General features: G+C 30.9%; 1 protein-coding gene across 1 annotated transcript; it reads right to left on the reverse strand.

Moving 5' to 3' along the window:
* Window positions 1-907: 907 nt before the first annotated feature.
* Window positions 908-26,735, reverse strand: LOC148309584 (putative inorganic phosphate cotransporter). The gene is made up of 11 exons (XM_088259867.1): window positions 26,407-26,735; window positions 26,115-26,251; window positions 22,100-22,279; window positions 16,750-16,888; window positions 14,951-15,171; window positions 13,973-14,122; window positions 5,038-5,170; window positions 3,828-3,952; window positions 2,125-2,244; window positions 1,585-1,720; window positions 908-1,082 (listed from the first exon to the last, which is right to left on the reverse strand). The coding sequence occupies exons 1-11, from the start codon at window positions 26,474-26,476 to the stop codon at window positions 1,009-1,011; spliced, it is 1,485 nt and encodes a 494-aa protein (XP_088115993.1). The 5' UTR covers window positions 26,477-26,735; the 3' UTR covers window positions 908-1,008.
* Window positions 26,736-27,430: the final 695 nt, after the last annotated feature.

The raw sequence follows: 27,430 nt of genomic DNA on the forward strand, positions 1-27,430 counted from the left end.
TCAATGATACCTAATATTTGTGCATCGTAAATAATTTAAAATCGTTTACCGAGATATTTGATAAAACAAGATGGCATTCTAATACTTGCTCTATCGTCAAACAACAAGTTAATACCATGTCATTAATAAGCTTGTACAAGGAATACAGAAAAACACCTCAAATAAACTTGAATGCGATAATTAAAATATTAACAATTTTTTACTATGAACGACAAACATGTACACCTTTTCTAACCAATTAAAGAAAAAAAATTATAACTGTCGAATAATCAGTCTTTCAGTAAAACCATATAAAAACAAAACAGGTTATTGTCATCAAATTATTGAATTGATGTTATTTTAACTGGCTTAGTTTCGAGATTTCAAATATGTATTAACGTTTTATAAAGTTAATAAAAAGCCTTCTTAGGACATCCGAAATGAAGACTCTACGACCCATTGCAGGCCTAACACTTCGCGACAGAGTAAGAAACTCAGATATAATAAAAATCTGCGATGTTGAAGATGTTGTGCGATGGGGAAGAGAAAGAAGACGTTTCTGGAGAGATCATGTGAGAAGAGCGAGTTCGAATCGAGTGGTGAGGGTGGCAGCGGACAGCAGGAAGACCACCTAAAAGATGGAAGGATATCTGGTCTTCCACCTCCCAGGAGCGACCCGAGAATGACAGGACCTAGTCTTAAAGGAGAAGAAGAAGAAGAAGAATAAAAAGCACTTAAATAAAATAAACATTTTTTAACTAATCATATTTTATGCTTAAATATCTCAAAATAATATTATTGTTAATTTATAATTAACTTCGTATTACATATACCTAGCTATATACAAAACACTTATAACTCCTTAAAGAAACTTACATCTCATTGAAATTACTATGCGAATGATTCGTAAAATATGCAATTCATCTATATTTGCAATTTTTTAAGTAAAATTATAAATGATAGCATTTAAGATCAGGTAAAATAATACGAAATGTAGATATTTTCATTATTTATTTACTAAGCTAATTATCAAAGGACTAGTTGCTGTTCCTTTGTTTTATCTTCGTTTTCCTCTTCTTGGTGATTCATAGGTACCATCTCTTCTGAAAATTAAAAAAAATAAATGTAATATTTATTTATATTTAAATATTCGTAGTCATTATAATATACAAATCGAAATAAATCGAAAACGAACAAAGGTCATTTTATTCACAGATAATATATCAGGAATGATAAAATCTATCCGGTGTATTATTATTGATACATGTTTGAGTTTTTTTATGGAATTGACGAATATTGAAAACAACATAGAAAATTGGAAACATTTTGATTACAAAATATGCCAAAATTCGATTCTGAAAAATAAAAGACCCAGCAAATGTAGAGATTTTACTGCTGAGCGAAAGAAAGCCGTAATTTTACTAAAATAACTGTTCGTATTATGTTTTAGTGTAAAGGGGCGGTTGTATAGCAATGTTTTATGACTGAACGACAGTAAACAAAAAAAAATAGTTGAAAATGTCATAGTACTTGTTGAAAAAATAGTTTTTCTAGCGAGGGATTTTTTTACAGAGAGGAATTCCTCAATCAAAACGATGGACTCACCAGGTTTCTTACAGAAAAATTCTGGTTCATTCCATTCTGCTTTCTTCGAAGATCCAAATATGATATAAAATAAGTTTGTTGAAAACGCAATAGCGGCTGCTATGAAGAACACCTTTCTCCATTGAGCCGGGTCTTTCTAAAAATTTAAAAAGGATAACATATTTATCGTAGTCATACAAGAGAAAGTGACCAATTGCATTTTTTTACAAAAACATGATTATTGACTATTTGATATCTTACTAGCTTAATATTGCCCTGAAAAAATCCCAAAGCGATCTTAAACTTGAAAGTATAATATATTGACTTGTTAAAAATTACTATCTGCATTGATGACAAAAGTGGCCCTCCTGAACATTTTACGTTTTGTTGGTCGGTCAATTTCTCCTGTACCAATACGATATGTGTATTTTATACATATCACAACATAACAATGGGATTATAGGACCCACAATCAAATTATTCCAAATACTAGTGTTATAATTACACTGGTTTATTAATTAATCACTATCATGTAATATCAATCAAATTATAAATTCTTACGTCATCTTTGAGAATCAACCCAGCCGTTATAGGAGCCATTGTTCCAACAGAATTAGAAAAACAGTTTCCAATTCCCATCAAAGTACCAGCAAAATTTGGAGATATGTCAATATGATTCACCTGTAAAATGTACTCTTGAATTCAGGCAATAAGTATTTATAGTAAAAATGGATTGATATAAATGTACATATTGGAAAATAACAATCACAAGATATTTTTCAATTAAAACAATACATATTTGTATATATTTTATAAAACAATAAACAAAACATTTATTCTTAAATTCCTTCAAACTTCTCTCATTCTTCATACATTCAGGCATTCTATCATACATTTTTAAACCTTTACACATAATGCAATTTGGCGATTATAGTTTTTGCATAAAGTGTTTTTCTATCCTTATATTTCGTTCAATTCAAATTTTTCCATTCAAACCCTTATCCGCACCCCAATGGTGCATAGGGTACTGCATTATATAAACACAGTGTTATCTTGATCGTTAACATACGAAGGAAAGGTAATCAGGCCTCCGCTTCAGTCCAGTCTAGTCCAGGGTAATATTGAATAAATATTTGAGTGAAAAAATCACTTATATATATATTTAACCCCCCCTGGGAATCGAACCCGGGACCTCCAGAACGGTAGCCGAGTGTGCTGAGCATTATATTAGGGAAGCAGATTTAATTACAGGCTTATAATTTTTATTTTATTTAATTACTACCTTATTGATAATATAAGATGTCTAATCCTTATTTTTTAATATTCTCTTAACTACTGTGAGTGACTTCACATTACTTTAAAAGAACAATGCTTTTTTCAAACAAAAATATAACTTGCCTGTCTTTTTCAACGCCAATTAAGTGGGTTTCAAATCACTATAATATATGTACCAAATTATTATAACAAACAATTGATGACACAACTTAAGCGACTTACAATTAATTACACAAAATATGTAGTTATAAATGTGAGAACACTGCAATTAAGAGTATTAAACATTCATTAAAATGCTTAATCATTTAGTTTTATATACATACACAATGGACCTACTATGGCCGTGTTCTGCTTCTGATTCGAAATCATCAAACACAATCTAATCTTTAATTATTGTGCATTACTGTCATTGACCCAATAAAAAATCCAGCATCTTTACAAAATGCAATGTGTACGATTAAATCTTGGTTCTGACACGTTGGTGCAATAATAATTGAAATCCATTCAACACTATTTATTTTTTGAACGGGAAGCCCAGACGCTTACACAGAAAACAAAATTGCTGAAATATCAATTATAAGTGTAAATCCACATTTTTCGGGCTCAATCTTGGACGCCATCTTGAATTTATTTGTTTAAAACCTAGTACCTTTTTTCATATGAAAACAAAGTGACTAGCATAACAGAGTAATAAAAATGTGTTGAAAAATAAAATAACTAAATGTGAATATTTAAAACATTAGACTAATAATGATTACAATCAAGCTTGTTTGGTGAATCAAGTAGGTCCCTAAACGGACAATGAATAAAATTTTATACTTAAAATACAAAATTATTAATTAATTACCTTTAAAGCGTAATTGCTCAAAAGTGTTCAATGGAATCAGTGAGGTACTTGGTTTTAAATGATTAAAATCATATTTTTTTTATTTGATTTATTTTAGGATATTATTTATTTTAAGACAATTTGATACCACAAGAGTACTCACGTGAAATCCTACGTAGATAGTTGCCTTTATGCTAACTGTAACAATAAGCAGAAACACTGCTAAAGGCATATTGTTGGCAGGTACGAAGGAGAGCAGAATTAGACCGATAGATGCGCCCCATATACCTTTAAATAAAATTAAAAATATTAATATATTTTATATTTTATATTTTGGATATTGAAAGCATTAACTTTGTGGATCATAGTGATATATTATTTTCAGAAATAAAAATACTTTATTTCTTGATCCACTCACAATTTTGACTCATAAGTCATAAAAGTAACCTTATAAGTCATAAAATAACGTCATAATATAAACCCTGAAAAGGGCAACAGGTTGTTGCCGAAACTAGTTGGTTTTAATAATAATGTGAGTGGATAAAAAAAAAGTATTTTTATTTCTCAAAATAATATAATTAATTATAAAGGTTCATAACTAATTCATACATTTTGTCACTATCAAAGAAAAAACGTAAAAAATAATGTTCAATTGAAATCCCTATAATTCTGATATTTCTGATACCATTTTAGAAAAAGCTAATTTTGTATACTCATTCATATTTCACTAAATTTCGTAATTCGTCAAAGAAAATTTGAGTATTTCGCAATAAAGCTCCGTAACCTACTCCCATTTTAGTAAAATCAAGAAATAATAAATTAATTATTAAAGAGATATGTGTAATAACCTAATGAATACGACATATGTAGATGTCATCCAAGATTGTCAACTTATAAAAAACTATTTACTAAAAAATAATCATTTTACCATAATTTAACCCTTAGCATGATATTACCCAGGTTGTATACATTATTGATAATTAAAATCGTAAATATTCTGAAATATATCTTCATTATTCGTTCCTATTTATTAACAATTATATAAGTCCTTTTAAATTTTATATTTTAGAAAATTACCTAGAAGTACAAAACATATTTGGTATTACATTTTTAAGTTATTTGACCAATTTTATAAACTGATGTGAGTGTCACCCTCGCATGTTGTTAATTGGGTGCGTTGTTAATGCAGAATTCTATATCTACATAAATTGTTGTCCAATATACCTTGTTACATATTTATGTACATCGTAAGATAGCATTGATGGATGTAGATTTCAGCTTCTTAACAAGTTAAGATATGTTATTATTGATAAATAATATGATTTATTTATCAGTTTAATTGATACTAATAAAAATATATTTGTACAAATTACCAATAGTATTAGATAGTTTTCGTCCAAACGTAAGTGAAAAGTACTTCCTGTTTATCAAATAGTCTGATATGTAGCTGAAAACAAAGCTGAATATCCACATCCCGAGGAATGGGAGAGCAGATAGTAATCCATTCTGTAAAAAAAACTATAATTAATTCATCGTTCAATGTTATTTTTACAGAGCGTTTTAAAGTTATCTCAATCGAAGTTTACAACATTTTGAGTGTGTCTAAATACTTGTTCACAAAATCTGGATTATCTCCAATTACAGGAGTTATTTTCATATTATTTTTTTGACATCTCATCAAAGATGAAGAAGAATATGGATATTCTTCATATTCTTCTTCATCTTTGATGAGTTGTCAAAAAAATAATATGAAAATAACTCCTGTAATTGGAGATAATCCAGATTTTGTGAACAAGTATTTGGACACACTCAAAATGTTGTAAATAAATTATCTGGTGAAATTATAAGCTTAAAAAAATAATAAAAATGAAAATGGTATTTTCTGGCGTTTCTCATGTGTGTGATTATAATCCAGGATTCGGACCTCACATACTAATATAAGAGTTTCTGCTTAGTAAAAAAGCTTCTTTACATCTCACCAATAGATGTCTCTAGTGAAGTTCTAGTGATTCAAGAACAAGGTTTCTAAATTGGTTCATATATATAGAACTTCCAAGAATTTGAGTAGTGTTATTGTCAATAATGGGTAGAATTGGTGAATGTTACACGTGTGTAAAGTGGCCACTTAAACCAGCCGATGACGGTCGTCAGCCCCGTAAATGCCCAGACTTCCATATTCTTCTTCATCTTTGATGAGATGTCAAAAAAATAATATCAATTCGAAGTATTTAAGTTATAATTATTTACACTTTTTTGGAAAGATGATGGATAAAAATCAGTGTTAAAAAAATATACAACACGAATATTGCTACCCTAAGCTTAAACAATATTCTACTCTATTATATACCATCAAAACATGATATATCTAGTAAATGTGTCCGTTTTAGTACATAGGTTGACGTGAATATCAACGCACTAAACAAAATGTGGATTTTACCGATAGGTTTGTTGATCGTCTGGATTCACACATTTTTTTTGATATCTCAACATATTGTAGATGAAAAAGAAGATAGAAGTATGGACATTTTTTATGTTAAGACGTCAAAAAAATATGAAAAACAACTCCTACCCTAAAGATAATCCAGATTTGTGAATATACTTGATTTGGACACACTTAAAACGTTGTTAATAAAAAAAATTGCTGGATTTACCAACAATTACACGAATATTGTAACCCCAAATGTCAATGTTGTATCCTGCTCTATTGTGTACCATTACAACACGATATATCTAGACTTTATCGTTAGAATGTGCCCATTCTAGTAGATTGACAGAAATATCAATGCACTAAAAAAGTCCTGGATTTTACCGATTTTACCAATTTGTTGGTCGTCTGAATTCAAACAACAAAATATTAGCTGGATTTTCCTAAAATTAAACTAATATTGTAACACTAAGTGTAATCAAGATAATGTGTATAATTGTACACCGTTCCTTGATCCAGACAAAAAATTCCAATGATTAAATAAAAATACAAAACAATAATATTCAATAGTTATATAATGTGGAATAAACACATAAGAAGATTGAAAAAACTCATACGTTCTATCGATAAATATTATTTATTCATCAGGGATATCTACACGGTCAAAGATATTATAGATATTATACTTTGCTTGCAGTAATACACCCTAAAGGCAAATCAGATAAAGAAATCTGAATTCTCAAAGGAATTGATTCCAGAGCAAGGGTGGCCAAACCGCGGCCCGCGGTCATGTATGACGAATTTAAAAAAATATATCGGGTCATTAAAAATATATTTTAAATCATATTTTTTAAATCATTCAAGTTTCTTTAATTACAGGAAATGCATATATTCTGGCGAAAAGAAAGTTAAATCTCGCAGTGATTGGCCATTGATAAATTGGTTTATTTAACCCTAGATAACTAAACATTCGTCCCCGCGACGACGCCCTTCTCCGAAAAAGTCAAGTGCACTTACTTCCCTGCATCTCGCACCCGCCAGGCTTTGTTTACGGAATAGTGATTTTTGTTAAAGTCTCTTACATACATTCCTAATAAACCAAACTTAAGTGTCATGTAACCAGTTACTATTTTAAATAAATAGTTTTGATGATTTTCACGTTTTTAATTACGCAGCCCGTCTGACGAATGTTTAGTTACTATGAATCTACAAATATAGGTTAGTTATCTGGGGTTAAAATAAAATTAGTTAAATTGTTTGGTTAATGCGTCCAAATTAATAATTTTAATTATTATTAAAATTGAAAAAAGAGTTTATTACTATACAGATACATTTCTTGTTGGTTCAATTTGTATTTTCTTCTTACATCTTGTTGTAGTAATGTGTTTTTTTTTCATAATTACCCTGATTATACTTTCTGATTACCCCTGCATTCAAATTAATTAAAACATTAAAAAATCAGTTAGTATGAAATTCATCTTAATTTTTTTATGCGGCCCTTGGAAAAATTTAGGTCATGGATGCGGGCCGGGGTGCAATTTGGATTGGCCAGGCCTGTTCTAGAGTGTTAACCTTTATTATAAAGTCCATATAAATGAGAAACGATAACACTTGTATACTAGCACATAAATTGAAAGCGAAACCGGATCAAGTGAAGCTCTTCCGCATTGTTAGCGGTCTCTTTAAAAAGTAGGATGTTATTTCAACGTGATAAACAATTCGGTTTATGAATGAAACTTTTGATAAAAACGATTCAATGAGCATTTTAGATTGAAATTCTTTATTTGTTATTTACATTCAATGACAGTAATTAATTTTTAATTGGGCTATTTGCATACGATCAACCTTTCAGCAGCTGAGTACTGTCATTGAATCGACTGCAGGTAATATAATATTATTACAAAAACCTTAAGAAATATGTCGCCTTTCTCTCTGTTTATTCCATGCGCGGACCTAAATATTTAACAAATTAAAAACTGACTAACAGTGATGGTTAGTTTTACCTTTCTTTCCTCACTCATTTGTTCCACATATCCAAACTATCTCAATACACCTTTCTTTATTGAATCGATAATGCTTATATCCATCACCATGCATCCTTTTCGTATGTCTCCATTCGAACATCTATTATATATCGTTTTAACGCACATTCGTCTGAGGGATCGCGTTTGGACTGCATTCAGTTTGCTTTCATCCTTCTTTTGGCAACTCCGTGCTTCAATTCCATACACAATGGTTGGAACCAGGACTCCGTTGTGTACTGCTAGTTTAGCTTTCGCTGATAGGTTTTTATTTGCTAAAACTGATTTCAGGGCACCATTCACATTGTTCCCAGCATTCACTCTACTTTCTATATCTTCACTAATATTTCCATCCCTAGAAAACATATGTACCTACTATAAATTTAGTGTATTGAGTAACATCAAGATAAATAATGTTCAATGAATCGATTTGGACGTTTATTTTTGTAAGTTTTTATTAAAAAAATATCATAAACAAACAATAAAAACATGTAAAATTATTTTGTAAATGTAATTTAAACAATTAAGCAAATTTAGGTTGTTTGATTTCATTTATTTTTCTCCAATCTTTGGTTTTAGGAAACCTGACAATATCTCACATGTCTACTATTACTAAAATTATATATTCACTAAAATATTATTACTATCACTAAAAAAATAAGCCAACAAAGAAAATTTGCATTCATCGGATGATTGCACCGCATGACGTCACTAAGTGTAGATCCACCGCAAGGTTGCACTATTTCAGACCATTATTTTATTACAGTCACATGTAATAAATATTGCTATTGGCCAGTGGAATTCTCTCACGTTTCCTTTTTAATCTCAAGGCTCAGTATCTCATTTAACAATATATGAGTCGTTATAAAATAGTACAAGTCGCTTCTTCGCGTTTGCTTCCCGAGACAAGATAGTTATCATGTATTGTAATATATTTAAACCACCGATAATACAGGGGTGGACGATTAAAACAAAAAAAAAAGTAAAAAAAAAAATTAAAGCGAAAAATATTTGTGTTTTTATTATTTACAAAAATAAATATATTTCATACTATTTCTGCGGGCTTAAGCGGGTCATTTTTAGAAATACGTATCCAATTGTGGTAGAGTGGGTTGGAACTGAGAAACTGACTAAAGAGCTAGCGACACTAACCACGGGACCACAACCCACACATTTAATATTTTTATATCATTTATTCCATCACACACTGTATTATTCACACTTCATTATATGTGTACCTCACAAATTCTCAAATGAGGACGCCACAGTCAGCCAAATTTCAAATTTATTAAAATTACAACCAATGTGTACGTAGTAAGAGAATTGGTAGTATGAGAGGTAAAAAAAACTAAAATATTGGTAATGGTTGAAAAAAAAAATTGTCGGTGTAAATAACAGTCGTGTCTCATGTTTTTGTCGTTACGTTTAACTTTTCTTTTGTTTTTTTTTTATTTAAATTTTATAAATGAAATGTTTAATATTTATTACATAAATTTAAAAAAAAGTTCTGCAAATTAAATGCCAAATCATTATAAAAGAATATGAGAAAATATTTTTTCAACTTCGTTACCATATTTACCAAATGAGGATATTTTTTTATTCAACTTATATGTTTCTGATTAAAAATAAGAAAATTAAAAATATTTACCGTTAAAAATATAAAGTCCGACTCTGAAGATTCGAAACTAATTATTAACAATTTTCATATTTTCGATAAAATGTTATTTTTTTGTATGCAAACATTTTGCTCGATTTCGTACTTCCTTGTTTTTGTCTTAAATCTTTGAGAAAAAGCGTGTTTTCGAAATGAACATTTGTTCGCCTATGATATATAATTATCCAATTATTACGTAATATTAACTTATAGTGAGAATCGTTCACGAATTCATATCCTCCCGCGATAATTGAGGCCATGAAATATCTATATTTTGTATTCAAATTCGAATATTTTTCATTCATTATTCATTCTTTTATGACAAAAACACGAAAAATCGTAAAGTAAATTTATATCGAGAGTGGAATGGTGAATGTTACACAGTGTGTAAAGTGATCATATATTTTTGACATCTCAACATAGATAAAGAAGAACATGAAAGTCTGAGCATTTATAGGGCCTACTACCGTCATACCGTCGGCTACCGTTCTGGAGGTCCCGGGTTCGATTCCCAAGGGGGGTAAAATAAAATATAAGTGATTATTTCACTGTAATATTTATTCAATATTACCATGGACTGGTACCTGAAGCGGAGGGCCTTTCAACTTTCACCTTCCCTTTCGCCTGATCACCTTTCCTTCATGTGTAAACGATCAAGATAACACTGCGTTTATATGACACAGTGTCCTATGCACCATTGCGGTGCGGATAAGGGTTTTATTATTTATTATTATTATTACTACCGTCATGCTTGGTTAAGTGATCACTTTACACACGTATAACATTCACCAATGCTACCCATGATTGACAACCACACCACTCAATTCAGTTCTAGGTATATTTATTTAATATTATTTTTTTGACATCGCATCAAAGATGAAGAATAATATGGAAGTCTGGGCATTTACGGGGCTGACGACCGTCATAGGCTGGTTTAAGTGATCACTTTACACAAGTGTAATATTCACCAATTCTACAATCTTTGTTGGATTAGGGAAAGCTTTTATTAGGCAGAGGCTTTTTCTGTTTGTGTGCAAGGTCCAAATCTTGGATTTAATTCACATACTTGAGATTCGCCTGAAAACATGATTTTAAATTTTTGGTGGAGCTTATAATTTGACCAGTATTGATTTTATTTATATTTTATGTGTGTCAATATACTAGTTACAAAGTACATATTTGGACACATATACTTTGTGAATAACTATTTGGATACATTACTGTCCAAATACTTGGACAGTATACACAAATATTAGCAGTTATTTTTTTCACTTTTGACCTGTTAAAAATAACTCCTAAGCGGAAATAATTCAGATTTGTGTTTATATTTGGTATTTGAACACACTCAAAATATTGTGATCATATCGCTCACTCTTTTCAACAACGCCATATATCAAAAATCATCAATTTTCAGTTGTGTATGCTGGGATATAATACATTTTCTGAATGCCCAGAAAATGTATTATATCCCAGCAAAAGCGGCACATTTTTAACTTAATATTTATCAGCTACAGGGCAGATAGTGTTGCTTTTGCATTTTGAAGAAAAGGTATTTTTGATTATTTTTTTAAACATTTTTCTAATGGAGAAATAACCTTCAGGTTTTACCTAAAAAGATCTGTTGCACAGTAAAAAGCTCAATATGTGGATTCATAATTATTTTTAATACATTTTATTTTATTCTTAAACTTTAAAAACGATCTCCTGAATAATCAAGTTTTTTGCTATATGACGTTGTTGAAAGGAGTGAGCGATATGTGAAAAAGGGTCAACAAATCAAAACATTTAAAAAAAAAAATTGTACGTAGGTTCGTGTATTGAAAAAAAATTGCATTAGATTTAAGTTATTATATTTACATATCGTACATGATAATTTGCTTTTTTTTGTATTATCATAATGCAATTCAAATGATAAATATAGATCGCAGATGATCTATCATTGTTTATCAGTAATCACGCACGGCTGCATCAAGTAACGTTGTGAGAACTTACTGTAGGTATATTACTTTAGGTCAATGTCACCTGCGCTGTACATTTTTGCACCATTATTTTATATTATTACGTTCTATTATGTAACTTTAACCTACATAAACATGTTTGCATTGTCCCATAGATCAATTTACAATCAAAGTTTGATAAGAACTTTTGAACTCTAAATTTCTTTACAACTCTCTAGTGGGAGGTGTCTTTAGATATATGTACATCTAGCTACCGATCTGGAGGTCCCAGGTTCGATTCCTCAGGGGGGTCAAAATAAGTTTAGATCGTTCTCACTCTCATTAATATTACCCTGGAATAGTACCTGAAGCGCAAGGCTGATCACGTTGCCTTCGTGCAATTAGCGATCAAGATAACACTGCGTCGATATGATTCAGTGCCCTATGCACCATTGGGTGCGTATAAGGGTTAGTAGAAGAAGAAAAATTACGCTAGAGGCTGATCAAAATATGTTTTAAAAATGTATCTATGTATTGTAAAGCTATTATAAAGTACCTATTTACTGGAACGTGGTGGCTTTCCCGTTTCTTTCCACGTTTTTATTACATCTTTTTTAATTAACTAATTTTCGTATCAAGGTATTAGTTGTATTATTAAACTATGATACTTTGTGGCTTTTATAAAACTTTATAAAATAAAACTAGAAATTTATTTTTCATCACTTTTATTTTTGGTACTTTTCTCTAACCGGTTTTGACAAGAACCTTGTCATCCGTAGGGAAAAATGAAATTGGTTAAAAACAATGTTCTACTTTTATTTTATAAAGTAAAAATTGTCTCAATTGATAAATAAAAATTGTAGCATTTTTCAGTAATGATTAAAAAACACGTTTGTTATTTTGGAATGTAGCTTATTATAAACATCTGTTCTTGATTTTTGTAGATTATTTATTAAATAATGAAAAACACATTCTATGATGCAGTCCAAACCCCTTTGTTAATATTAAGTACACAGTGATCTTAATATTTTTTTTAAAACTCCTGGGAAAAGTCTTCAAATAAATTTTCACATTATTAATAATAAATATAAACGAAGTTATCTTACTGAAACGAAATACACTTAAACCATGATATTTATTTTTTTCGGCATGCACTTTGTGGTAATACATGATTAAATTATAAATAAAATCCTTATTTTTTAACCATTGAGTACCTACCACATAAGTGGTAAAACACAAGTGTTTCGTTTATAATTTAACATGAAAAATATATATTATGGCGCTCGTGAGAACCAAACTCGCTGTATCAGATTCGCCTAATAAATATCAATCACCCACCGTGACATCATAAACTGCACAAAAATCATTTTTAACCGGTATTCGTGTAATTTGAAAATTATAAAAATAATATAAAATAAGGTACATTTATTACTTGATCGTACGTAAAAATAACCATCATCTACCAGGGCTGAGTTCAATGCTCAAAGTCGGTGATTAGTTAAGGGTCATTAAATTTCTAAACCAGTGTGTTCTTACAACGGCAAGGTAGTATTACCTAGAAACTGGTAATAACCTCTTCATCGCCGCCATAGAGTATCTGGCTGCCAAAGTGTTGGGAATGCCGGCAATGCCACCAGATATAACAAAAAGACCAGCATCACCATCTGCAGTTGACTATCCATTGTGACGGAAGCTCAACAAGCTGCTCTCCGGCGTTACCATCGCTCAGGAAAGCGTCCTGCCCAACATCTTGGCCATGGTCCAGCCAAAAAGACCAAGAAGAAGGCGCAATAATACAGCTGCTTCATTCTCCCCCTTCAATCTCAGCCGATTGATGACGTTTTTCATGAATATTTTTTATCCATCATTATTATTTTCATATCATTATCCACATGTATCATTTTCAAATCGTAAGAGCAAGGAAACAGTTGCTAACTGATTTCAAGGTCCGGAAGGTGTCCTATCTAGGACATGTGCTTAGACGAGAAAATTACGAGTTATTGCACCAAATCATAAAAAGCAAAAAAAGGGTCGACGAAGTGTGGGCAGAAGATAGATCTCCTGGCTCTAGAATATACGAGATTGGACGGGGATCACGACCGTCCAGGCGCTATTTAGAGATGCCCAAGACAAGGACAATTATACTCAAGAGATTGACACGCACAGAAGAAGAAAAATCCACATTTGTATAAGGGCCCTTCAGATAGCATTTTACCAATATGGAGCTATTGTATATAAACTGTCCAAAATTATTATTCATTATTAACTCACCGATTTCATATCGACTCCCATGACTTTGTTAAGATAGGATGGTATTTCTGTGAATAGAGTAAGTTGGATCCAACTACTCCCCACGTGAGCGAAGGCCATGGCCCACACGGGCATATGCGTCAGAATCTGGAACCATGGAACCCTCAAAGGCTGGAATCAAATCAATGTTAAATTAACCCTTTTATTACACTTTATATACATATTCATTGTTTCAGCATTCACTTTATGGTATGACATAATTAAATTATAAATAAAACTTTTTTTTTACCACTTGAGTATTATATTTTCAACGGTAGCTTCAAATGCTTCCATCTACGGGTTTGAATAAACAACACTTTTAAATGACTCCAATAATCCTCTTCACGTTTGTTGAGATGTTTGATGAGATATAATTTATATTTGAAGCACTAACATTGTCATTTTCCGTTTTATAATTAAAATTTATGGATGTACATTGTTTTCAAATCACTAAAAATATATTTTTAGTGACTTGAATGTTTGATGAGAGTTTATTTTCAAACCAGTAGATGGAAGCATCTGCAGCCACTAACTAGTCGTTATCAAAATTATACAAAATAAAGCGATGAGAATGGTACTCAAGAAAAATAGATATAATAATATAGAAAAAATGAGAGAGAACACAAATGGTTATCTTTAAAAAAATAGTCTAAAATTAAATATGCTGATCTTTATATTTAAATTTTTAAACAATAAATTTCCTAAATACTTTTAGGATAAAATAGTATAAAACATAAAATAGTAAAAGATAAAATAGTATAAATATATATATTATATAATTCATATAAATATGTATATAATTCATGTAATTTTACTGTAAATAATAGTTTATATTAGTGTAATATAAGCTAATTAAAGAAATAAATAAAACAAAAACAAAAATGTTAACTCAATTGGTATTTTTTTATTATTTACAATTTACACTCTGTATAAATAGGATCAATTAAATTATTCATGTACCTTTGCTTTTCCTTGTTGTCCAAGCGATACTTGTATATAATCCCTTTCTTCGACACTGATACTTTTGTGAGCTTGAGGGCTTTCAGCTCCGAATATGAACCAAATGCCTCCAGTTATGAGACTCAGTGCTCCGGCGCCATAGAAAATGATTGGCCACCCCATGGAGCTGGCCGCCAAGAATCCAGATATCGTCATGGCCAAAATTGTACCGAAGTTGGAACCTGGAAATCAAAAACGAAAAAAATATTCTTAGCATTACGCCAACTAGACCAAGAATTATTAACTTTATAAACTGAAATAATTTTGTTATAATCACTTTTTTATTAAAACCATTTAACCTACCGGTTTCAACAAGAACCTTGTCATCATCAGGGTTTATATTAATTCAAAAACATTAAAAACATTATAATACTCTCACCAAAAAACTTCCACACACTCCGTAAAAATCCTAAATGTAGGATTTTTACGGAGTGTGTGGAAGTTTTTTGGTGAGAGTATAAAAAAATATATATTTTTGAATTAATATAAACCCTGATGATGAAAAGGTTCTTGTTGAAACCGGTAGTTTAAATTATATTAATAAAAAAGTGGTTATAACAAAGTTATTTCATTTTATAAAGTTTATAAAATGTGCCACAAAGTATCTGCGGAAAAGATTCAAGAAACGAGAATTATTACCATATTAGATTTTTTATTATATTGCAATTACTAACCTGGATCAAAAAATGTCAAAAAAAGGCTAAGACGATCAAAACTTTTTTTATCGATTAGTTGACATGGAGTACAAATGTTACTAAATTAGTGTATATCACATGTCGTCGTTGTGTTGTAGTTAACGCGTGTGGCTTCCATTATAGGTGTCCAAGATTTGAAACATAATAATAAAAATAATAATAAACCCTTATGCACCCCAATGGTGCATAGGGCACTGCATCATATAAACGCAGAGTTATCTTGATCGTTTACACATGAAGGAAAGGTGATCGGCCCTCCGCTTCAGGTACCAGTCCAGAGCAATATTGAATAAATATTACAGTGAAAAAAACACTTATATTTATTTGACCCCTCTGGGAATCGAACCCGGGACCTCCAGAACGGTAGCCGAGCGTGCTGACCATTACACTACGGAGGCGGACAAATTTGATACACAGAGGGATCAAAATAAATTTAAATGGTTTTTTCACTCTTATATTTATTTCGTATCAACTTGGACTGGCAAACGTAAGACTAAAAGCGCTTTAACGTGCTTAAAACTAACAGTACACAATGAAGTTTTAGTACCAACCCTTATATATGAATGTGAAAAATAGAGTTGGGAAAAAAAGGATGAAGGTATACTGAATGCACTCGAAATTTGATCTCTCAGACGAATGTGCGGAAAAAAACAATGAACGAAAGAATGCAAGGCTGTGAAAAACACCATCGATAAAATTAAGAAAGGTGTGTTGAGATGGTTTCGACATGTGGAACAAATGAGTGAGGAAAGAACGGTAAAGTAAGTATATGAGGCGAATACAGTTAAAAATAAGAGTAGAGGAAGACCGAAGAAAGAAGAATGTCAAATATTTTACAGTGGTCAGGTCAAAAGTGAGAATAATCGGTGGATATGGATGAAGAGTGCATGAATGTGGAAGAGGCGAAAATGTTTGCAAAGACAGAGTGGTGTGCCGTCCGATATTCTCTGCCTAACCCCGCGGTAAAGCAGCGTGATGATTAGTTAGTCGGTTAGTAAGTCATAGCCTTATTCCCTTATGAATTATTATTTAATCTTCACATGTTAAGTGTACGATGTAGTTTACCTCCGTAAATATACGTGCTGATTCTCCCTCTCTCGTTCTCTGGAGCCCATTTACCCTGGAGAGTGTGCAGACAGGGTAGTAACGACCCCTGAGCCAAACCCTGCATTGCCCTACACGCACATACCGCCTTCCATCCCGCCTGCAGTACAACAATGAAAAATTATAAGACCACTTTTCAGTTTATTTGTGTAAACTCGCTAGTTTCGAGAACTGTGTTTTCGAAACTGGTCGTGTTAAGACAAATAAACTCAAAATTGGTCTTAAACAAGTGTTTTATAATATATTATTTGAAAAAAAGAAAAAACAACAACAACAACCTCTAGTATTAAGTAATAACTTATTTTAAAGAAGTTGTTATTTGATTTGTTTGCGCTTTGTCTTGTTTGCAACAACGTATAAAATAAAGATATACGTAAAATTTAAGCTCGATCTAGCCTTAAGTGGGTACTCAGAAACACAATCCACTATGCAAGGAGCCACCCCTGTCTCCGACCACATTTTTCAAAAAATATGTATTGGATATATTTTTTAACTCCTTTCCTTTCAATGACTCTTTTTTTTCATAATCATATATTTATTTCCAAGTAAACACATTTTTTTGAAATTGAAAACGGATTTTTAAGCAAAAAAAATCAATTATATTAAATTTACCTGGGTTTCAAGAAAATTTAGTTGCGGGCTAGGATTATCCCTCCTTAAAGTCTCGAAGAACAAAATTGTACAACTTGTAATAAATTTTCATACGAAAGGAAATTGTTTAAATGATTCAACCGTACGTAAAGGTGTAAACAAATCGCTCACTCCTTTCAACAATATCATATATCAGAAATCGTCAATTTTCAGTTGTACATGTTTTCGAAATGCCCAGAAAATGTACTATATCCCAACAAAAGAGGCATATTTTCAGCTTAATATTTACCCGCTACAGGGCAGAAAGTGTTGTTTTTGCATTTTGAAGAAAATGTATCGTTCAATTATCTTTTTTAAATTTACTAATTATTTTTCAAATGGAGAAAAAAACATTCAGGTTTTACCTAAAAAGATCTATTGCACAGTAAAAAGTTCTATAAGTGGCTTGATATTTATTTTAATACATTTTATTATATTTTTAAACTTTAAAGACGATCTCCTAAACACTTAAGTTTTTTTATAAATGACGTTGTTGAAAGGAGTGAGCGATATATGATATACATTTATTAGGAAAGTTTTTTATACAATTAAACGCTTGAATTATAACGATACGAAAATCAATTATAAATGCAATTTTACGTTTCCCTGAAAATATGCAGTTCCTTATCCAATTAATTTTAAAATCTTTTGTTATGAAAATAATTAACATTTTAGACACGGATATTAATTTTTTGTACATATAAAACTGTTTTCTACACCAGAACACAATTATAGTGTATTTTTTTAAGTCGTTATAAATGTAACATTATAATATAAATGTTACATTTGAGGATTTAACTTTAATTTTAATAACCTTGTATTATATTTCCAATAATACTTTTTTTCCATGTTTCCTTAGTTATAATAAAATTTAGGTTATTACACATTTCCAACGCTAAACAAGAGAGGCTAAAAAGATTATTGTGTATAAGCGAGGTAAACTAAATGATCTTTCAAGTACCAAGCGTAAAATAAATATTTTATTTGACAGAAAAACTTTAAATTCTTTTTTTCCCGTAACTGTTAGTTTAGGGGATAAAACAATCATATGCACATACTCGGAAACTAAGTAGAACCAGCCCAAAGCCCTATCTATCAAAACAAAATGTTAGCTTTTTAATTATTTAACAAGGAGTTAAATATTTTTAAATCACTAAAATATACACTTAATTTGTCCGCCTCCGTAGTGTAATGGTCAGCACGCTCGGCTACCGTTCTGGAGGACCCGGGTTCGATTCCCAGGGGGGGTAAGAATAAATATGAGTGATTTATTCACTGTAATATTATTCAATATTACCCTGGACTGGTACTTGAAGCGGAGGGCTGATCACCTTTCCTTCATGTGTAAACGATCAAGATAACACTGCGTTTATATGGCGCAGTGCCCTATGCACCATTGGGGTGCGGATAAGGGTTTATTATTATTTATTATTATTAAAATACACAGAAGATTTCTAAAATGAGTTCATTCATCATTCACATTGTGTTATACCACTTAATTTTTTAATTATATTTTAATTAATTGCAAGCAGTAATACAAAAAGTGAACGATGAATGATAAGAAGAGTGTCATATTGCCATACCACAAATAATCAATACTTTCAATATACAAAACTACAATATATTATCTTAACATTGAGTAAAAAAATATTCAATTGATTTTACGTAGCTCAGCTCCCAATGTGAACTAATTCAATAATAAAAAAAACATCAGTAGGCAATAAATTATTCAGTGTTTTCATTGTAAAACATTTTTTTAACTAACTATGTAAAGCATAATAATAATATAATTGTGTGAAAAAATCTAAATAACTTCATGACTTTTTTGCACGCACAATGTTTTATCTTTAAGAAGGGAGTCTACATTAAATTTAAAACACTTATTCAGTTTTTTTAGCTCTCATTATTTCTTTTCTTATTTTTATTTCACTATTTAAAAATGATCAATGAAAGGCCAACTTTTTTTCGACACAGTTTGACAATCCCATCACAAGGTGAAATAGCTGTCATTAAAAAAATAAACTGTAAATCGTGTTTTAATTTAAATAAGTAATATACAGCACATAGAACGGATTTTATCACTATTATACTACGAAATGTGATATTATTCGAGAATAAAATATAAGATATTTCATTGTGCTTTAATTTTTTTCATTGGAAATGAGAATTTTTACAGATTAATGTTTTAACATATATTTATGAGCTAAAAAAGCTAATCTGGCAACACAAATTAATGAGACGAATGTAGTTAGAAATAGAAGAAGAATAATACCAAAGAAAAATCAGCGTGATCAAATACTTTAAAATGGTTATGTCAAAAGTAATAATAATCAAAGGGTACGTAAGAGGAATTGCAGTGAATGTGAAAGAAATGAAGATTTTTTGCAATGACAGATTGATGTGTTACGAGTATTTTTGTTCAATGTCATTTCTTTGCAAAAATCGATGAAGCGATTCAATTTAATTGCATCACGCTGCGGCATAACCAACAAATTTAACCATAAAATATCGTATTTATATGTCAAACGAAATTAAACAGAAATGTCATCTATACTTATTAATTTTTTTACAAAAATGTTAATAACATCAGTATATAACCACTCACCGTTAGATTAAGACTTAACTTTATCAGTACAAAATAACAATATAGACTTTAATATTTTTCGCAAGCCAACTTGTACAGACACGGTCATTAATAATATTTATAATCATCCAATTTCCCACAAACATTCCGCTTTTCACTCAATCATACATCGCTTAGTGAATGTCCCGTTATACAAATCTAACTTTGACACCGAGCTTAATACGATTTAAAAAACTGTGAGTGGTTATATACTAATATTATGAAAAAAATTGTAAAAAAATAAGTAAAAATGACTAACCACAAAGCAAATGCTTTAAATATTAATAATATTGAGAATACTAGAAATGTCATAATTATGGGCGTAAATCTGACAGCAGAAAACTGTTTCTATGATACGGCAATAACAAGTTATATGTGAACTAGGTTTTTAAAGACTGGTGTCTTAAATGAAAAAATGTTGATGTAATTATTACTGGGCTGCCTCAGAAAAATTGATTTAGCACGGTAAACCCATTCGGATTCACGATAGGCACATTAGTGAGAAATGCCTATAAAGTTCAATAATTACAGAATACGGAAGACATTGTCTTCCGGGACTCTATATTACAAATGACCGTGAAAAACAGTTTTATATAGTCAACGCTTATCGTATGTCGATAATACACAAAATAGAAACTTATCGAAAACTTAATGAAATTTCATCGTTAACTTTAACTTAGTAAATACCACTTTTTTCATATAAATAGTTACACTGTGGAGGTGGATCAAATAATCAAACTGAATTTTTTCAACTCTGAATTTAAGCATTACTTGGTTACAATAATACCATTTATCTTAAAATCTATTGTGACAAGTGTTTCGATGCATTCCGCGTCATTTTCACACACCGTATTAAAAATGATACGAAATGCACCAAAACACTTCTCACAATAGATTTTAGCAAAAAGTGGTATTTACCGAGTAAACCTTAAATTAAAGATGGATGGATATTAATAAAAGTGACTGCCGAATCGACTAATGAATAGTTTTTTTTTTCAAAGACACTGTCAAATTACTGCTGAAAAATTAACACGTTTTTATTTTATACAGATATTTTTATTTATTTACAAAATTTTGAGTGTCTTTATTTGTATAATGCGGTTGTTAAATTATGGATAGAAAGATGAAGTTAGTTTTTGTATAAACCAGACAATGATAGGTCGTTAGCTCTTTAAAATTGGGATCTCCATTTAACCATATTAATCTTGATATATCTCATTAGTGATTTTATTATGTATTCCGTTTCGATTTTTTTATTATTATATACTATATTATTTTGATTCCACTTATATATACGCATATGTATATATAAGGCCTTGTTGCCAAAAAACAATATCATCCATTCAACCAGAAACAGACTTGTGATACTAGTCAATGTTTGAACTTTATACAGACGTTGGAAATAAAAAATAATAATAACAAAACCAAAGAGTGCTTGTGTATAAGTATAAATGAAAAAATAACGTAAATTACAAATTATCGTTGTATGCATAAACAGTTAATTACAATATTATATAATAATGAACTGTCAATTGATGAAAATAAGGAAAGGAAAGAAAGAAGTATCAGGTAAAGAGTTAAGAATTAATGTTTTATTAATAGATTTTTAACCAAGATTTTATAAATTTAAGGTTTGGCATTTACTTTGTTGTAAGACATGTTGAAATTATTAAAGAAAACACTTGTTTTTTCACCACTTGAGTTTATTAAAGGCAACAAGTTTCGGAAACTAAGTTTCCATCTTCAGATCTAAATTAAACTGTTTACATTAAGACCTTAAAATGGAAGCTTAGCTTCTAAAACTAGTTATCTTAAATAATTTAATGTGGTAAAAAACTTTTTTTTAAATAAAAATTTAATTTTTTTTAAAAAGAAAATAAGCACATACCAACTTATGTTTTTCTAATATGACGTAGCAACTATCAACAACTATTACAAATGACACATTAATGAAGTTAAACTTGACATGTCATCGAATAAATAAATAAAGATTTTGTTAAAGTTGAAACATTTATTTAAAAAAAAAAATAGAAAAAATGTTAAATACAGATAACTCACAAATTTTGCTGCCCATGGAGTCAAAATCGAAATGATGCCATTTGCTGTCATAGCAAAAGTCAAGAGGAATTTCGCTCCATATTTATGAGCAATGTGTCCTCCAGGAACTTGCATACAAAGATAGCCCCAGAAGAATGAACTCAGAATAATGTCTTGAATATGCTTTGGCCAAGGAAATACCTGTGGAAAAATACACAAAAGTTGATATTAATTAAGCGTAAATTTTCATGATTGCTTGTTTTTCGTTGTATTTTAAACGTATTTCATTTCAACATACATATAGAAGAATGTAGAATATTCTCTATAGAATATTCTCTAACCAAAGCAAGACCAAGATCATGATCATAGATCGATCTAAGAAGTTTGGTGATCTCGGGAACTCACTGGAAGGTTTAGAGATAATAAACGAGTTCCAGTTCCTTGGATCTCAAATCAGCAATGAAGGAACTTGTGAAGGAGAGATTAGACGTCGTAGCGCCATCGCCAAAAGTGCCATGTCTAAGCTAGACAAAATCTGGAAAGACCGGGGTGTGAGTAACAACACCAAGATGAAGCTTGTCAGGAGCTTGGTCCACTCCATTTTTCTCTATGCTGCTGAAACATGGACTATAAAAGCAGCAGAAAGGAGAAAAATTGATGCCTTCGAAATGTGGTGTTGGAGGCGCATGCTCCGAATTCCATGGACAGCTAGACGCACCAATGAGTCCATTCGCCAGGAACTACGCTTGGATGGCTTGTCTCTGGCCAATATCTGTACCCGACGGATTCTCCAGTTCTTTGGACACGTTGCGCGTGGCAACGAGGATAGCCTGGAACGACTAGTTGTGATCGGTAGCCTGGAGGGAAAGAGAGGGAGAGGAAGATCCCCCACACGATGGACCGATCAAATTAAGGCAGCAGCAGGCACCTCAGTGGTTGGAGCGCTACGTGCAGCGCAGTCAAGTGATAACTGGAGAAGAGTCATTGCTTCTGCAAGGGTCACAACCCTCAGCAATGAGGATTAAGACGGAGAAAAAGAGAAGAAGAATATTCTCAATATTTATAGCATTCACTGTGTCGATAGTCATTTTTACTTATTTATTTTTTTACAAAAATGTTAATAATATTAGTATTTAACCACTCACCGAGATTTTTATGTCTACCAGTTTAGAGACGTTCCCGTTTCTTCGTCAGGACAATCACTACCACAGCATCCAAACAATACCACCCTTCACCACCAGTTGTAGTTTTAAGTGTGTAAATGGTGCTATGGTGGTGAAGGCTGGTATTTTTTGCATGCTGTGGTAGTGATTGTCCTGATGAAGAGACGGGTACGTCTCAAAACCGGTAGACATAAAAATTTCGATGAGTGGCTATATACTAACATTATTTACATTTTTGTAAAAACAGAATAAGTAAGAATGTAAAATTTTATCAATTGATTCGGCAGTCACTTTGTGGTAATATCTATCCATTTTTTATTTTAATTTCATTTGGTAAATACCACTATTTCTTAAAATCTGTTGTGACACGTGTTTCCATTCTTAATAACATTATGAATGGAAATCCATTCCATTCCAATCCATTCATTTTTTGTATCATTTTCAAACACTGATGAAAAAGATGCGAAAATCATCGAAACACGTGTATTTACCAAGTTATAGTTAAATTAAAAACGAACATGGAAATCTGATCTAACGACCAAACTTACTGTATTCAACGATAGATGGCGACAAAGAAGTAACATGCACAAGATTGTGTCATAAGTAGCATACATATAACTTTCGAAATTTGAATAAGGTGGTTGTCAATCTTGGGTAGCATAAACGTATGTAAAGCGACCATTTAAACCAGCCTACGATAGGTCGAAAGCCCTGTAAATTCCCAGACAAATATATTCTTCTCCATCTATGTTGAGATGTCAGAATATGAAACGCAAATGTCAAATCGTAAAAATTTTATTTTAATGACCTGATGATTGAATAATTTTCTAAAAACCGGTAGTCACAAATAAGTGTTTAAAAAAGTGGTATTACACAAAGTAAACAATGGATAAAAAGGAGAGTGAATATGAATATATTTTTAGAATATAGATAGTAAATTTTTTTTTTAAATAATATACACGACACGAGTTTTAGACCCATTGCCATATATGGTATAGAGATCAAAGCAGATACAGCGAGAACCAAATATCTTTTAATAACGTCAGAAATGGGAACATTTAGCTGCATAATTGGAAACACGTATAAAAATAATAAAAAACACGGAAATCCAGAAAAAATCCAGTACGAAGGATAGAGTCAGATGGGAGGACAAGATGATTATGTAATGCCTATGTAATAAATATACAAAAAAATAGACTGGGTCGAATTGCCCTTCAAGTGAACCTAGAAGGAAGAAGACCATCTGGAAGACCTTCAAAGCGGTGCCGTGATAGCTAGCAGTCCACGTCATAAGAGAAAGATGATGGAACTGACAGATCCTCATAAGAAAGAAGAAAAAGAATGGCAGTAAAAAAAATACAAGTAAAAAAAACAAGGGAAGTAAATTGTAAAACAGAAAATTTAATAAAATATGTTTTTATTTATTGTTTTGGCATTCATTAACTTTGTGGTAAGACATGTTACAATGATTAAAGAAAACACTTCGTTTTTTACCACTTTTAACTATTATAGTTATTATACAGACCTGAATGATGGAAGTTTAACCTCTGAAACATGTAGTCTATAATAAAACTCAAGTGGTAAAAAACGAAATGTTTTCTTTAATCATTGAAATATGTTTTTGTTTCATACTGTGTTAGAAAAACCGTCAAATTATTGGGCGTGAAGTAAAAATAGAAGAATTAAAACTCTCAATTTGCATCGCAGTATAAAAATTATTGTAATATATCATGAAATTTTATTACAAAATTAACATAACAGTTTTGTTATCTAACATCTTTAATAACCAATACTTAAATTGCATAATATTTTTTCTGATACGGTGAATTATTGATACTATAATATGGGAGCACCATACATCCGCGATCATTATCATTACGCTTTATGTTGTTTTGATACTCTTACAATATTCAAAATAAAAGTTCCTGGAATGACCATGAAAACATCGAATTGAATGCACTCGTTTTTGCCCTAGGTTCAATTTTCGACCCTGCAGAAAAAACCCTGAGATAGGTCAGACTTGAATCAATATCAAAAAAGAGATAATGGATTACTCTTTGATATAATCAACAATGGCGTGTATCCGTTAGGACAAGTCTTTTTACATTGTTTACAGTGTCTTCAGAGTATAAAGAATTGTGAAACGTTCTTTTGGTCAGACACTGCATTGTCGAAACCAAATCAAGGCTATCATTTCGCTGATTTGAGACAATATGTACGAGATTTTTTTTAAAATGATAATAAAAAACTTTTAAAATGCTTTATCATGCTGATATCATAAACATAAAATGAATTACATATATAAATTTTAATTCAAAATTTTATAGTTCCATTTTGTTCGTACAACCGTATGGCTCATAAAATAGAAAGGCTTCTATGAAGCTTTTACTGTTAAAATAACCTCGACAAGCAATAAATGATAAATTTTATATTCAAAATACGACTAATGGGACTTAAAAAAACTTTTTACCCTCATCCACACCCGATGGTGTATGAGGCATTGCAAAAATATAAATAAATATTTATATTTAATTATTGATTCGGTATCAACTTTATGGAATGACATGTTGATTTTTTTTCGCATCGACAGGTGATTGTTAAAACATCTAGTGGGGTGTAATGAAATAAAACTCAATTGAAACAAACAAGTGGTATAAGGCAAACAAGTATCTTTGTTTTTTTTTTAATATCGTAAGTATTTATTTGATCGTTAATTGTAAAACAATGTTAAAGATCACGTTTTTATTTATTCAATATGAATCCGACTAGTTTTGAGAACTACAGAGGTTCTCGAAAATAGTCGCATTAAGAAACCTACATAACTTAACTTACATAGTTAAATCAATAAATAATCGATGAAACGTTTTACTTACGGGTACATCATCTTTTGAAGATTTTTGATCTGTCATAGCGACTATGGCAACACTCATTATAACCCTCATTCCATATGCGACTGTCAGACAGACGAACATCAGAAGAGACTGAACGTGGCGGACCCCGAATCCCAGCTCTGAAAATATAAAATAAATCGTATTCGTATATAAATATAAAAAATTGGTACATAAATATTTAATAAATCGCATTAAGAAATTTATAAAATTCTTAATTTCTTAACCAAATATAAAAATGATGTAAAATTACTAGTAAACAATATTAAGTACAAACCTTTTGGGGGTTCAGAAACAGCATTGTACTCGCAATCGACCTTAGGGGATGTTTTATCATTTTTATCCATAATACGTTTTAGATTCCCCCTCGCAGTAGAACAATAAGGCGCATAGATAATTTTTGAAACTCAAATCACGGGACACACATAATATAAAACAACGATTTTTAACGCGTGTAAGATGTAATATTTAATAAATAAAAAAGTTTCAAAATCACTCAAATAAAAAACACGTAATAATATTTGAAATTTAACTTTTCTTGTTCGTATAAATTTAACAGTGTGAGTACTAAAATTGTACGATTCGTATTTGAATATCCTGTGAAATGAATTCGGAAAAATCACCAAGTCAAATAAAGATATGGCAGTAGAACTAATATTGTAATCTGCTCAAACCACATTTCTTCTATGTCATAAATTGTAAATCAAGACAGACTTGGTTTAATTCCTCGACAAATGCAAATATTCACACAAGACTTTCAATGTACATGAGATCACAGATAGTACGGTAAAAGGTACTTAATATTTTCATCACCACAGAAGTTCTTACGTACTAGTATAAGTTACCTGCTCGAAAAAATTGCAAAGCAAAAAGCATTAGGTCATTTACCATATGTGTAAAAGGAAAATTGGCTCCACGGAAAAATTCCCACACGAAGTAATGCGTACAGTAAAAAAGTTTAAAATGGGCTAAACGTAACTAACTAACTAACTAACCATCAAGCCGCTTCACCATAGGGGTAGGTAGACAATAGAACGCCACACAACTCTGTCTTTGAAAACTTTCTTCGCCTTTTCCATATTCATCTCCTCATCTCCTCATACATACTCGCCGGTTATTTCGACTCCCGTCTGACCTGAATTTCGAGTATTTGACATACCTTTTCGATCAAAATATGAGAAGAAATTTTAATGTGCGTTTTTTTTCTAATGCGCATTTTTTGACCACAATTGTTTGTGAGCGCATTTCTCCGCGTAAACATTTTCTTGTGCGCATTTATCTTTATGATCTTACGCTTTTTT

This window comes from Brachycentrus maculatus, unplaced genomic scaffold (assembly GCF_059751285.1).
Source record: "Brachycentrus maculatus isolate JH-2025_06_01 unplaced genomic scaffold, ASM5975128v1 h1tg000120l, whole genome shotgun sequence".
NCBI lineage: Eukaryota > Metazoa > Arthropoda > Insecta > Trichoptera > Brachycentridae > Brachycentrus > Brachycentrus maculatus.

Excerpts from the sequence above, each read along its gene's own strand:
- LOC148309584 (XM_088259867.1), bottom strand. The coding sequence starts at position 26,476 with ATGGATAAAAATGATAAAACATCCCCTAAGGTCGATTGCGAGTACAAT. Across the intron at positions 26,252-26,406 it reads TGTTTCTGAACCCCCAAAAG|AGCTGGGATTCGGGGTCCGC; the intron begins GTTTGTACTTAA and ends TTATATTTTCAG. Across the intron at positions 16,889-22,099 it reads CTCCATGGGCAGCAAAATTT|GCGGGATGGAAGGCGGTATG; the intron begins GTGAGTTATCTG and ends GTTGTACTGCAG.